This window comes from Sinohyriopsis cumingii, chromosome 18 (genome assembly GCF_028554795.1).
Source record: "Sinohyriopsis cumingii isolate HCF-2022 chromosome 18, ASM2855479v2, whole genome shotgun sequence".
Lineage (NCBI taxonomy): Eukaryota > Metazoa > Mollusca > Bivalvia > Unionida > Unionidae > Sinohyriopsis > Sinohyriopsis cumingii.
In genome coordinates, this window is record NC_142978.1 from 16215041 (window position 1) to 16229518 (window position 14478).

A 14478-nucleotide genomic window follows, 5' to 3' on the forward strand; every position below is an offset into this window, starting at 1 on the left:
AAAACTCAACACAAAGTTCTCTCTCTCTCTCTCTGCGTGCAACCTACTGCTCGTCCGCTGTTATTCCAGTCGTTTACTCTCGTTGTAGTAGTTATTTCCTTTTAAAGTAAAATAAAGCCGGCTACTCTCAGTTCGTGTTTATCACACCATGGACTGAATATACGTTCTCACTCTCTAACCTTTCTGAGAACTAATCATATCGTATTTCAGAACTTACGCTAACTGCTAACTTATTTCAGTTCATACCTTGCATTCCATACCTTTTTGGTATACACATTATCTGTTTCCATGGTCAATCAACATAGCACCGGAAATTAATATATTCCCCCTGTCACAGGATGAAGCCGGGTTGGGACTGGATTAGGGAAGACACCAAAAGCAACTGCGTTTACAAGATGTTTATTTATAAACGCAATTTAAGTATTAACAAATCTGACACCATTATAAACAAAAAGATAAGGAAAATTATAAAGTTCCTAACGTGGAACTATCATCAACAATTAACTCAACGAGAAAAAAAATCCACATTAATTTAACGAATGGAATTTCAAAACAAACGTGAATTCCTATCACCGATCAACAAAATAAAAGTGACCTACACCCCAATAAAAAGAGTCTTGAATGTATCGTTCAAATAACGATTTAGAAAAGAATGTAATTATGAATGTATCGTTCAAATAACGATTTAGAAAAGAATGTAATTATGAATGTATCGTTCAAATAACGATTGTGAAAAGCAGGTAAATTTGAACGTATCGTTCATAAAACGATATTGAAAAGCAGTGTAAATTACGAACCTATTGATCGTTCACATATCGATATAGCAATAGGAATGAATGAAATTATGAAATGCAATTGTGGAAATAACATGGAACACTAACTGTCGTGGCGCCCATTTGACGACCAAGATGTTAACTCCGGTTCCACGCGCTCTAGTCTATGGCCAGAGAAGCACCCACGCATGGTCCGCTCCTCTCAGTCTGTTGAAGGATCCCTCGAGAGCCCTCACATCACAGACCCGATGGTCGCGAAGCCCTGGTCCCTCGCATCGAGAAAACCAGTCCACTCTTCCGATCCAACGTCACCAAAACACAGCGTATACGTCACACGAAACCCCACAGAGTTCTGTGACTCCACATTAAACGATGTGTAAGGCATGGCAGGCATGTATAAAGCAGCTCTTCAGCTGGTGACTCCACATCAAACCATATACAAGGATTGGCATAAGGCAGCTAAAATGATAACTAATTAACCGTGTAGTACATATCGCACGGACAAGTACATCTGCACTGATATATGTTGCGCATGGGCGCACATGAATTCGTTACCCATTACAATAATTGTTCAATGCATGCAGCGTATAATTAAATATCAATGTGTCTGTTCATATACAACAAATAGCTAACTCGAACCAGACTAAAGTATTTCTAATATGGCGTTGTATAACCTAGGTATTGACTTTCTGTAGAATTTAGAATAAATATGTTTCCTGCTCGTTAGCTACTGCATTCAATGAATATGTTTGCAGATAGAAGTCTTTTTGAAACATTAAGGTTCTAAAACATCTAAAGTATGAAAACAATTGTCATATAAACGAATAGTAATAAAGAAAATGTCATTACCTCTACAGCTGGAGATTTGCTTCCGTAAAGGGGTAAGCTTCCTGACAAGACTCTGCGTAATGTGTTTGGTTATAGAGAATTTGCTCTGTATGTACACTAGCTGTGACAGATATGCGCAGCTAGGATCTCAAGTTTCCCCGCTGCAGGCAGTTTGCACGTGCAGGTCAGAGTTTCGCTCAGGATTTCGAAATAACTAAGCCGAAAAAATATACCACCCTCGGGTGACGCTGTACGCGGCAACGAAACCCGAGTACATTTTTGACAACATATACATGTTGATATAACTCGTACACAATTTCGTGACACCCCCTAATGGATCTAGTTAACATTACTAATTGATCAATAGCGTATCTTGATCTCGCCTAATGACAATTAAGCCCTTGCAGCATATCACTAGCTTGAACTTAATCTCGGACACAAGTATGCATATGGCTGAAAATAAATAGCTGTATATATCCAGCCAAGCTGCTCAAACGTTAATACCATCGATTCAAAGGTTAAAATCATTCACTTCTCAGTTATATCAATAGATGAAACACGAGTATTTCTATTTTTAACTACATTATTTGCTAATTAACAGTTCAACGGCATAAACATCATACAATCTAATAATTATCCATTATTAGCAACATGATTCATATATCATTTAAGACAAATAAATTCAAACAATTATCCGAAGATCCATATCAAGAAAATTATGAATGAAAATAAGGCACTGTAACTTCTACTTTGAGTTTCGCTCTCATTTTCCTTGTCTCTCAAAGATTATCAATTGCACGTCCCAATGACAATTTTACGCGGGAGTATACCCTACCAAGGCCTTTTTCTGTCTAATTTTGCGTTCTAAGAAATTTGTCAAACAAGAGACTTTACCTGGGAAACACACGATTAACTTGTCCAACTAGAATTTAGGTTTGTCGAACCGCCATTATTAAAACGTACGCCCCTCTCAGAGTTAGAAAATTTTACTATAACATTTATACAAAAATGGATTTGAGATTTTCATGGGTTATGATAGGCGTCACAATGGATATGGAATATTTTAAAAATATTAACAGCCTTTGCGTTTTGCTTAAAAAGAGTGTATTCATTTAGAAATAAAATTGCTAATAGTAACCGAATCACTAATTAACCTTTGGAGCAAATGGTTGCATGAATAGTTTTGGTCTTATTGGTCATACCTTGTGTGAAATTGTTGATCATTGCTATGAACTTAAGTCCGAAATACTACTACTACTACTACTACTACTACTACTACTACTACCACCACCACCACTACTACTACTGCTATTATTATTATTATTATTGTGAAACTCGTCACCCCTGACCCAAGTGTGATAAACTTTTATTTGTCTTACATATATAATTGCTGCAAATTTTACAAGTCTTGGAAGTTTCTCGATAAAAATAGTAAATTCAGCACATAAAATTCTTGTAACACACACACACACACACACACACACAGAGAAGCAAATGGTGGGGCACACTCAAAATTGTGAGCTAACTTTGTCTCTTTTACGAGCTTTCAAAGAACTTTTTGTGGTCTATGTGTACCAATTTTACACCTATATTTCCTTTTTTCTCAAGTGTTCTTTATGTCGCTTTTGTTTTTGTTAAGCAACTTCAAATTGTGTAATATTTTGGTGTCCCTCAAGCAAGGAATTGTTTCTTGACGTTATGGGGATTGGACCAGCACTATCTGTATATGGGAAATAACTCGTACAAACTAGTCAACATTTTCACCATTTTAATTTCGAGTTAGTCATCTTGAGGATTAAAACATTAAGTACGAAACTCAAACGAATAGCTAGCTCTACGTCTGCGGCGGCAACAATAAAAAGTTTCCTTTGATCTTCGGCTTCAGCGTGAGTGAGTAACGGTACAGTGAAGATGTTGTCCGCAAGTTAACTGAAATGTCTGGATTTAGTTCCTGAAATGTGGATTCTACTTGGATTTATTTCTTTGTTGATTTCAAAATGCCTTTTTATTGGAGCAGAAGCGACGCGATTCCGTAAGTATTTTAAAACTGAAAGTAATCGTAGATACTGTGCATAGTACACAGTTATTGACAGTAATTATGTACATGTGTGACTCACCGTTGATCGTTTTGTTTTGATATGTTTGCTGAGTTGTGTTAGAAAATTAAAGGAATTAGACACAACAATTCCAATTAGAGTTTAAATAGCTATCAGTTGTATAGACACGGAACCATACATCGATTTCTTTAATACAAATGGAATGGGTAAGGGTAGAATGTGGGGTGGGTGGACTGTGGTTAGAATTGGGTGTTAGGGTACAGATTCATAACGTATAAATAATACGTATCGTTCAGTTATCATGCGGAATTTGGTTGTAGGAAAAAGTTATAATAATTTTGAGTATTACATAAATTTTTAAAAAGTTTGTATTTAATAATTTAATGCATGTGCACAGGAGCTTAAATTGTATAGGTTTTTCAGTTCAATAATGTTCGTTCATTTAAATGAATAAACCACACACGCACACACAAACACACACACACACCTTAAATTGTTAAAAGATTTAAATTGTTGGCAAGACAAAATAGGTGGTAGTACACAACAATTAAAGCAATTTTGATTTTTTTTGTAGAAATAAGCTAAACAGTCAAAAAACTAATTAATTGCAACCTAAAAATTACTTTCCACTAATAAAATGTATTACTTTGCTCCAAACTGAGTAAAGTGAAGTTTTAATTTACTTAAAATGTCAAATGCAGTTTAACTTTTAGTATGAAATTGGTCATGTTGTAGTATTGTTGTGTAATAATCCATGTTCATTAATTGTATTATTGGTCTTGTTGTAATATAGTTGTGTAATAATCCATGTTCATTAATTGTATTATTGGTCTTGTTGTAATATAGTTGTGTAATAATCCATGTTCATTAATTGTATTATTGGTCTTGTTGTAGTATTGTTGTGTAATAATCCATGTTCATTAATTGTATTATTGGTCTTGTTGTAGTATTGTTGTGTAATAATCCATGTTCATTAATTGTATTATTGGTCTTGTTGTAGTATTGTTGTGTAATAATCCATGTTCATTAATTGTATTATTGGTCTTGTTGTAGTATTGTTGTGTAATAATCCATGTTCATTAATTGTATTATTGGTCTTGTTGTAGTATTGTTGTATAATACCCCATATCCATTAAACGTGTCACTGGTCTTGTTGTAATATTGTTGTCTAATGAATCAATCAATGCAATATCATTGAAAATTACCAAAAAGCTTCCTGCCTATAAATTACGCATTTGATAATTGGTTTTGCTGTGTTATTTCATGATATCTGTCCTAAATTATCTTGTCAAGACATATAATACATGCCTACAATTAATTAATATGTGTCATGTCATTCATGTTTACATTTTATTTATTTCCTCTGCTTTCTTTTTTTACTTAATTGTCAATGAGTATATGTTTCCATTAGTGGCAGTCAAAAATTGCCTGTTAATATTTCTAATTGGCTTCTAAAGTTTATGAAAAAATCTAATTTTTGCAATTGCATTTTCCTTCACTGTTTTGTGAAAGGGAAAAGTGTTGTGATAATCAAATTTGATTATTGATACAATTATGGCTATTATTAGAACTTAAGTTATGACAACCTTGATAATTGTATTTTAGTTTCAAGGTATATTTAGGCTACTCTTCATTATATTTTCATTTAAGGATTGAGAAGAGCAACAAAAAAGATATACTTTTAAAGTTTTAATTTGTGGATCATATCCATTTTATGCATTTTTTCTTTTCATCCCCACAATATATATTAGTGCTTCAGCAGCAGTCATTTTATAGGTGTTTTTGTTGGTCTAGCTTGTAATAGAGGAAAGCTGGAACCTGGAAAGTGCTAGTGAGCAGTTGATTTTTACAGCTGGAGAAAGCTTTGTGGTGGTGTAGTGTATAGTGGTTCTCTTAGCAGGGAAAGCTTTGTGTTGGTGTAAAGTATAGTGGTTGTTCACTTAGCATGAATTGTCTGTCAGGGATCAAAGTTAAATTTAATACAAATGAAAAGTTGGCCAGTGGGTATGAAAAGTTGGCCAGTGGGTATGAAAAATAGGCCAATGGGTATGAAAAATAGGCCAGTGGGTATGAAAAATAGGCCAATGGGTATGAAAAATAGGCCAGTGGGTATGAAAAATAGGCCAATGGGTATGAAAAATAGGCCAGTGGGTATGAAAAATAGGCCAGTGGTATGCTTAGCATTAAGAAAAAGCCTCAGAAAGGACAAGTAGCATTCAAAGCGCCTTAGAAAATTGGGTGGTGCCATCATTGCTGTGCCATGTTAAAAGTTCCTTGGGGCAACATTACGTATCTTGGAAGAAAGCATTTGTTACCAGTAGCATTCTGTATTATCTCTCAGGACTTAAGCGATTGGAGGCATGATTTTTTAAACAGTAATGATTTCACTATTTTTAGTCTCATTTCTTTCAAACAAATTATGTGATCCTACTTAATCATCATAGTTTCCAAAGACAGACTGTTCGATTTATTGATTTTCTTGTAACATTTGAAGAGAGGCCTGCTGCAAGGTATGGTTGGTAATGGTTTTGCCAAACTGCATGTACAATGATCCAGGGTTCTTTTAAAGTGGCGACAGGTTAAGCTTCACCTAGTTGTTAGTGATTCATGTAAATTGTGTTTTTCTATGAATCAGAGGTGACAAAATGAAAAAGAGAAATTGTAAATTGATTAATTTTTCTTTGATTGAGATCACAACCTTGAGCCATTGGTAATAGTGTTCAGCCTGCATAAATGGAAAAAAATAGGGTAACAGTTCTTTCTGCTTCAGCTGAAGAGGAAATATGCAATTTCTTAACACCTGTGCAAATCACTGATACATGGGAAACAGATTTGCTAGCAATCAGAAGAAGACTCATAGTCATTCAACATCTGTCCATTGTATCACGGTGGTGAAAACATTTGCATCTCACAGGTTGCATAATAGCTTTTTGCAGTTTGTTGTGCAAATTCAGACAGTCAAACAATATTAATCCAAGTTGTTTACTTGTCATTCTGTGAATTTAAAAGATTTAAAAAAAAAAAATCTTATTCGATTTTATTCCCATATTATTTAATATGGGGAAATATAACTATCACAATGCATGTCTGCCTGTCTGTCTGTCTGTAAATGTGCTCTTTTCTGGAGCAGTGGCTTTCACTGAATTCAAAATATTTCAACCAGACTTTTTACACATGGCAAGCAAGTTGCATTGAAGCTAAGTGCCTTTTATGCTTAGAATTTTCTTCATTCAATATTGTTTTTGTTACCATGGAAACAGAGTTTGGCCCAAGTAGTACATGAATTGGGAGTGCAATACCATATGTTGGTGGCATAAGTTAGTAGTATAAAATTGAGAATGCTGGACCCTTTCAGTAGGAGTCTTTACATAGCAGGGGTGCCACAGGGGATTGTTAGCATTAGATGACTCTTGTTTCTAATAATTACTGATATCATTACTTGTAACACATTATTCAAAATCAATATCTCTTACTAATTTGTAACTCTTGTTGTATATTTATCGAGATGAAATGTGTAGTTGGAGAAATGGTAAATACATATATAGCGATTAAGCCATATCATGTTATAAGGCAGGGGAGGTCAAGAGGACATATAAATACAAATATAGCGATAATAAGGCAGGGGAGGTCAAGAAGACATATATAATCAGATATGAGTCAAGTCCAGTTGTAAACAACATAGACCCCGATCAGGTGTCACATAATGAATTGGCAGATCTGGGTCTGTGCTGTTTGTTTGATTGCTCTTAAAAACATAATCAATCCTGATCTGCTGGAGCATCATGTGATGGCATGTAGGGGTCTGCCCCTTTTGTAGCTGGACTTTAAAGTGAGTATATCTGGCGTATCATTTGTGGAGCTTTAGACCACTCGGGGCCCCAACATCCAGTGGTGGCATTAATAAAGCCTGTTTCACTTAATATTTAGCACCATGTTTTTTTTTCTAATATAGACTGGTCTGTTACTTAATTGTCTATCAAACTATAATGAATCTGTGACACATGGTTTCAAATTCAAGAAACTCATCAGTTTCCTTGGAAATCTGTCATGTACAGTTGCTATAAATAGAAAATAAGGAAACTGTTTGATGTACATAGCCAAAAGGTCACACACATTGAAAATATAAAATCACTAGACACAATGAATAAATGCAAAGCAGCCAATAGTCACACAACATGAGCCTTGAACTGCTATTATAGTTATTCTCTGTCTTGCTCGCTCCTGACATTGCCAGATATAATCTTTGATCTGAACTTGGAAACCTGTTGTTTAGATATATTTTTTTGACATGAGCTAAACGGGTACCCTATAGCTAATTTTATTACCCGGGTAGTTATAAATGGGAGGGTACCTGAGTAGCTGGGTACCTGTTGACAGTTTTAATCTTAGGTATCATGAAATGATGACTTATGATAAAAGAATTTGTAATGCTCAGCTTTTCTGTTGTCAGTTTTTGAATGAGGGACCAAAGATGAAATAATATACACTAGTATGCTTTCTATCAAATTAGACTCTCAATGCAAGGAAGATGGTTAAATTAAGAAATCGAGTTTCCGCTTGCATTGCACTACTGCTGGTACCTTGTCACGGCAAAGATGGGAAAAGTCGGTACAGAACTAAGTTGTACTGCTGATTGACCAATCTCATTAATGCATGGCTTATCATTTGCATGGAATTGAGAAAATTACACCGTGAACAGTATTTTGGAATAAGAAAATGAATGAGTTTCTGACCTTTCATGTGCTGTGTTTGTAGTGGACAGTGTCTCAAGTCAACATGATGACATTGCGGTACATTTTAAGCAGCATCACATTAAATATGGCTAAAAGTACCTAATTCATTTCACTTGAAGTATTTAAAATGAATGATGTACTTTTAGCTACCATTAACGATTCAGACCTGAAATTTTTACAGAGTTACAGATAGGATTAAATTCATAATGCTGTGTTTAACAAACTTTAGTGCAATCTCATTCCATTATCATCAGTCACCAAATTAATCCTCACACAATTAACAGTTTTGGTTCAGAGTTCACCTATAAAGTAAATAGTTATAGTGTTTCCACACAACACATAAAATGTTCACTTTTTAGTGGCTTGCTGTGAGTGAATACATTCAACTTCAGCATGGCTAGATCACATGACCAACAATCATCTATAAATAGAAAATGGCAAAATCCAAACCAAACTGGTCCCCCAACAAACAAATATGTGGTCATTAATTTGTTTTGAACAAGAGCAAATCAAAGCACCAATGGTATATATATTTTAAAATTCTCCGTACGAAAGAAATATCTCAATATTCTAGCATTTATTTCACAGCTCACAGAATATCATTGATGGTTTTCATGTATCAGTCGAACTGATTTGATAGTGGCGATTATGCATGGAAGTGAAATATATAATTGCCTGTTGAAATGGAAACTCTTTTCTTAATTTCATCACAGTAGTTCTTGTTTTCTCCAAGCTTGAATTTGAAATATATGCCACAGAAGGCATTAAAGGCCTTAGATGAGTAATCCTTTGAAATTGGAACAATTTGTTCGTCTTCATCTGCACCACTTGTACTTCACAAATGGAATGAAGCAGAAGGTGACTGCTTGGATTAACGTCTAAGAAACGGAAATAGGAGTGCTTTAATTCGTATTGTTTAATCTTGAATCAAATATCAAACCGCTGCAACTCTTGAAACTGAATCTCCTTCTGGCACTGTGTTGTTGCCATCAATGACTGATCCAAGTTCTGGCACTGTGTTGTTGCAATCAATGACTGATCCAAGTTCTCAGGGATTTTGTGACTGTGATGTTATGAAACGAATAAGCTGGTTTCTTATAGACTTTGATGTTGAGCTAGTTAACTTTTTCAAGACTTAAAACATGTTTTGCAGTTTGTCGATACATGAATATTGACTACCTCACTTGTTTTTGCATTACAGTGGCAGATTTATTGATAAAAACCGGCATGTACAGGTGTAGCAGAACTTTAGATAAATAGTTATCAGTATGCCATTGATGATCGATTCGATAGTATCAACTATTCTGGAGGGACTGCCAGTAATTTAGTGACCCACAGGTCTTGGCCTTATCCATCTTTAATTAATTTAAGTATTGCAACCTCATCTGTCCCCAAAATATGGAAAACTGCAAAAGTAACTCCTATTCACAAATCTGGTTCTAAGGATGATGCTGATAACTACCGACCAATTTCAATACTACCAAACTTGTCAAAATTGATTGAAAAACATGTCCATGACTCATTCATGTCATATTTAACCAAACACTTGCTGTTACACCCTAATCAATCAGGCTTTAGACAGAACCATTCCTGTGAGACTGCCTTGATCTCCCTAACTGATAAATGGCTTCAAGCACTTGACCAAGGTAGAATAATAGGAACTGTATTTGTAGATTTCAGGAAAGCTTTTGACATGGTGGATCATGAAATCCTTTTGAAGAAACTGAAAATCTACCAGTGTGATGAAAGAACAATTAGATGGTTTACTTCGTACTTAAATGAGAGAACACAACATGTTTACATAAATAATGTTCTGTCTGAACCTGAAACAATTAGATATGGAGTACCACAAGGCTCAATTCTAGGTCCACTACTATTCATTTTATTTATTAATGACCTACCACTTTTACTAAGAGACTCAATATCATCTACAGATCTCAATGCAGATGACACAACATTGTCAGACATACAAAACACAAAGCATGAGCTCGAAATTTCTTTACAGAATGCACTAAACAAACTGGAAAACTGGTGCACATGTAATGGCATGGTGGTAAGTACTGGTAAAACTAAAATATTACTTATCTCAACACGGCAAAGAAGGACAAATCTTGATAGTGATGAACTATGTCTGACATGGAAGGATACAAATCTGCAAATAGTCTGTCATGATAGGCTACTTGGTGTTCTGGTAGATAATAACCTATCATGGACTGAACATATCAAACATACCAGTAAAAAAGTCAATTCAAGTTTATGGCTTCTCAGTAGGATAAGACATTTTCTCCCTGAAAGGCACAGGAAACTATTTTATAACAGTTACATACAACCCTATTTGGACTACTGTAGTACAGTATGGGGTAATTCAAATGATAAAAACATAGCAAACCTGGCACATCTTCAAAAAAGAGCATTAGGGCTAATATCAATGCAGAAAGAAAGCAAGGAAAGTTTAGCTGGTAGGTTAAAAATATTACCTATTAAAGACCGAATCTGTTTGAGAAAAGCCAAATTAATGTACAGGATATCTCAGAATAGTGCTCCTGAATATTTACAATCACTATTCCAGTATAGGCTACCTGGTAATACTCCCCACCTGCGATCCATGTCTACCAAACAGTATAAAATTCCCAAACCAAATAAGGAGTTATTTAAAAACAGTTTCCAATACTCTGGAACTCTGCTCTGGATTAGTATTCCAGCTGAGATTAGAAATGCCCACTCTATTTCCTTCTTCCAAACCCAATATATCCAGTGGCTTCAGAGATGCAGCTTAAATAAATGAATTCCTTTGTATGAGGGCCTCAAGGTAGATTAGTTTTTAGCTAATTGCGTTACCCTCTTTAAATAAGGTCATTATTATTATTATTATTACTATTATCTGTAAAACTTGGTCTTATATTGCAAACATTTCTCTTCCCTGTTTACATGCAGAATCCTTCTCATTTTCCCCCCAAAAGGAGAAACACAGATGGTAGAACATGTTATTTGTAATAAAAACTTAAGCCTCAGCTAATAATGTTGACAGTTGTATCATATGGGTTTTCAGCATGGTCAGCTTGGTAGCAATACATATCAATAAATATTGCAGTACATATCATGATAATTGCAACATGAAGTTTAATGCTTTAGCAACAGAAGTAGATATTTATAGCATGGGTTATTTAATGTAAAAGCTGCACGGACACATTAACTAGGACTGATACAATGGTAGGATTCAAAACTGCACCCTTTCTTGTCCAAAGACACATTAACCAGGACTGCAACAATTGTAGGATTCAAAACTGCACCCTTTCTTGTCCAAGGACATATTAACCAGGACTGATTCAACGGTAGGATTCAAAACTGCACCCCTTCTGTCACGAGTTGGTCACACTAACAACTGAGCCACCAAGACACCTGTCGCCAGTAGTCTATTTTTATATCATTGAGGGAGAGCTTATTGAGCTTGCAGGGGTTGCTAAAGAGGAACAGTAAGGTTTTGGTTTTGTGAGTGTGTGTGTAATTTGGATTTTTAACATAGCTTTAACAACTTTTCAGTCATATCGCTACGATGTCTGCAGTGTGGCAGTTTAAAGTGATGTCTAGCACTGTGGCATCATGCCACAGACATGTAGCATGGTGTTCCACCCAGTCACATTATCCTGACACCAGGCCGACCAGTCCTAACACTAACATCTTAATGCTGAGTGCCAAGCCAAGTCTTTGGTATGACTCAGCCGGGGATCAAACCCACGACCTATCACATCCGAGGCGGATGCTTTAACCACTAGGCCACCGGAGTGGTTGGTTTTGGTTGTAAAACCTACACTGTTTATTAAAATGGTCTAACTCAATTTGCTTAAAATCATGTGTTGTTTCAGAACAAAAAGGCTCATAAAATTAAACAGTTAAATGTACTATCCAAGCTCTAATTCCTATACTCCAAGAATGAGTAAATATTGGATAATTACTCAGGTTCTTAAAATAAGAAAAATTTCAATATTAAACATTAAAGAAATCTTGCTTGAAAATCACATTTCATATTTGACACAACAAAATGTCTTACCATGTCTTAATAAGTGCATGCCTGTTTTTATAAAAAAAATTCAGATAAGATTCATTTTCTATGCACACGAGTGTTGATTGAAGTATGGCTCATGAAAGGGAAGCAACTGATCAAACCTATTGTTATTTTCATTTACCGTTACCTTGGCTGATGTTTTGTTATATCCTGTTTCATGAAATTCATGCCATAAGTAGATCTTAAATGTGCACTATTGAGTGTGATGATATTGGAGAGAGCGAATGCATTTTCAAAGATGACAGTACACGACATATTTAAAGGGAGCTAACTCATCTAATATGTAGATACAAGTAATGCATGCCCTTGTATTATGTCAAATAAGGTAATTTTGTGTCATTCAGGTACAAACCATTTAAACTTGCAAGCCTTGGAGCCAGTCTTATTGTTCCCCTTTTAGTAAATTAGGCATGACCATTTAATGGGTACATTTTTTATTGAATGCATTGAATTAAAGACCACAAGTTTTGTTGACTACGCTGAGATTTTTCCTAAAAAGTAAATTATGTCTCTGAAAATCGGGGGAAAGGAAACATGTTCACAAAGCGAATATGTAAAGTGATATAGTGGGATTTGCATGTACATTCATTGACTTGTCTGATTGGAAACTCTAAGGGATTTTACATGATATTTGAAGAACATGTACAATTGTTTGTAATAAAATTTTTTAAATATAATTTGTCTTTTCATTCTTCATGAGTCATCAGATGAATCACTTTGTCATACGTGTACCTTTGAATCATGTGTTTGCTATTATAGTACAGTTAACCTTTGAAACAAACTTTTTAAATTTTTTTGGTGAAACTAACAAAATGGACACAGAATGCTTGGAAAACTTGGAAAAAAGTGCAAAACTATTACACAGAATTCTTGAAAATCTCAGAAAAAAGACAAATCAGCGGTCTTAAGCTGTGACTGTGTACCACTTTTCACATTTTTTTTCATGAGACATACTCCATGCTGCTTTATTCATTCTATGGGGAATTGAAACTTCCCTGTGATATACATATCAAGATATACGTTCTGCATTCAAAACAAGTACCTATCAAGCAGTGTTTAAAAAAAACATGGATGTACCTAAATACCTATAAAAAGAATCTAAAGTGCCTTGTCAGCTCCTGTCCCAAAAAATTTATACCTCAATCACGTCAAATTGCGAATGTTTTAATATTTCATCTATCTCTGACATGTTTTTTGCGTACCTCAAAAGTACTGTCAAAAAATGCAGAACAAAACCTATATTCATCTTGAAAAGTTCAGAAACTGAACTTGTAAGAGTACCATTGATAAACTTTGACTTGATGGCAAAGTTAAAAAGTAATTTAGTTGTACCATGTCACAACTTTGACTTGATGGCAAAGTTAAAAGTAATTTAGTTGTACTATTGATAAACGTTGACTTGATGTCAAAGTTAAAAGTAATTTAGTTGTACCATGTCAAAACTTTGACTTGATGGCAAAGATAAAAGTAATTTAGTTGTACCATTGATAAACGTTGACTTTATGGCAAAGTTAAAAAGTAATTTAGTTGTACCATTGATAAACTTTGACTTGATGGCAAAGTTAAAAAGTAATTAAGTTGTACCATTGATAAACGTTGATTTTATGGCAAAGTTGAAAAGTAATTTAGTTGTACCATTGATATACTTTGACTTGATGGCAAAGTTAAAAAGTAATTTAGTTGTACCATGTCAAAATGTTGACTTTATGGCAAAGTTAAAAAGTAATTTAGTTGTACCATTGATAAACTTTGACTTAATGGCAAAGTTAAAAGTAATTTAGTTGTACCATGTCAAAACTTTGACTTGATGACAAAGTTAAAAGTAATTTAGTTGTACCATGTCAAAACCATACTTCAGACCTTATTTCATTAATTTTCTGTTTCAAAAGAATTGCATTTTATTTTTCATTTGGATGCAATGTATTGCAATTTCATTTCAGTACAATGATCATAATTTCAGTTCAATAAACTATATTGGAATTTCAGTTCAAGACACTTTATTGGAATTTCAGTTCAATACACTT

General features: G+C 34.6%; 1 protein-coding gene and 1 long non-coding RNA gene across 2 annotated transcripts in view; one reads left to right on the top strand and one right to left on the bottom strand.

The window, feature by feature from the left end:
- Positions 1–383: 383 nt before the first annotated feature.
- LOC149776146 (uncharacterized) lies at positions 384–1671 on the bottom strand. Its single transcript, XR_016416224.1, has 2 exons — positions 1623–1671; positions 384–1232 (listed from the first exon to the last, which is right to left on the bottom strand). It is a non-coding gene; the product is annotated as an uncharacterized LOC149776146 (long non-coding RNA).
- Positions 1672–3453: 1782 nt separating this feature from the next.
- Positions 3454–14478, top strand: part of LOC149776147 (disintegrin and metalloproteinase domain-containing protein unc-71-like) — a 290286-nt gene continuing 279261 nt past the window's right edge. Inside the window, exon 1 of the mRNA XM_089942442.1 lies at positions 3454–3633. Coding sequence (XP_089798568.1) covers positions 3558–3633 — 76 coding nt within the window. The 5' untranslated portion in view covers positions 3454–3557. The remainder of the gene's footprint in view (positions 3634–14478) is intronic.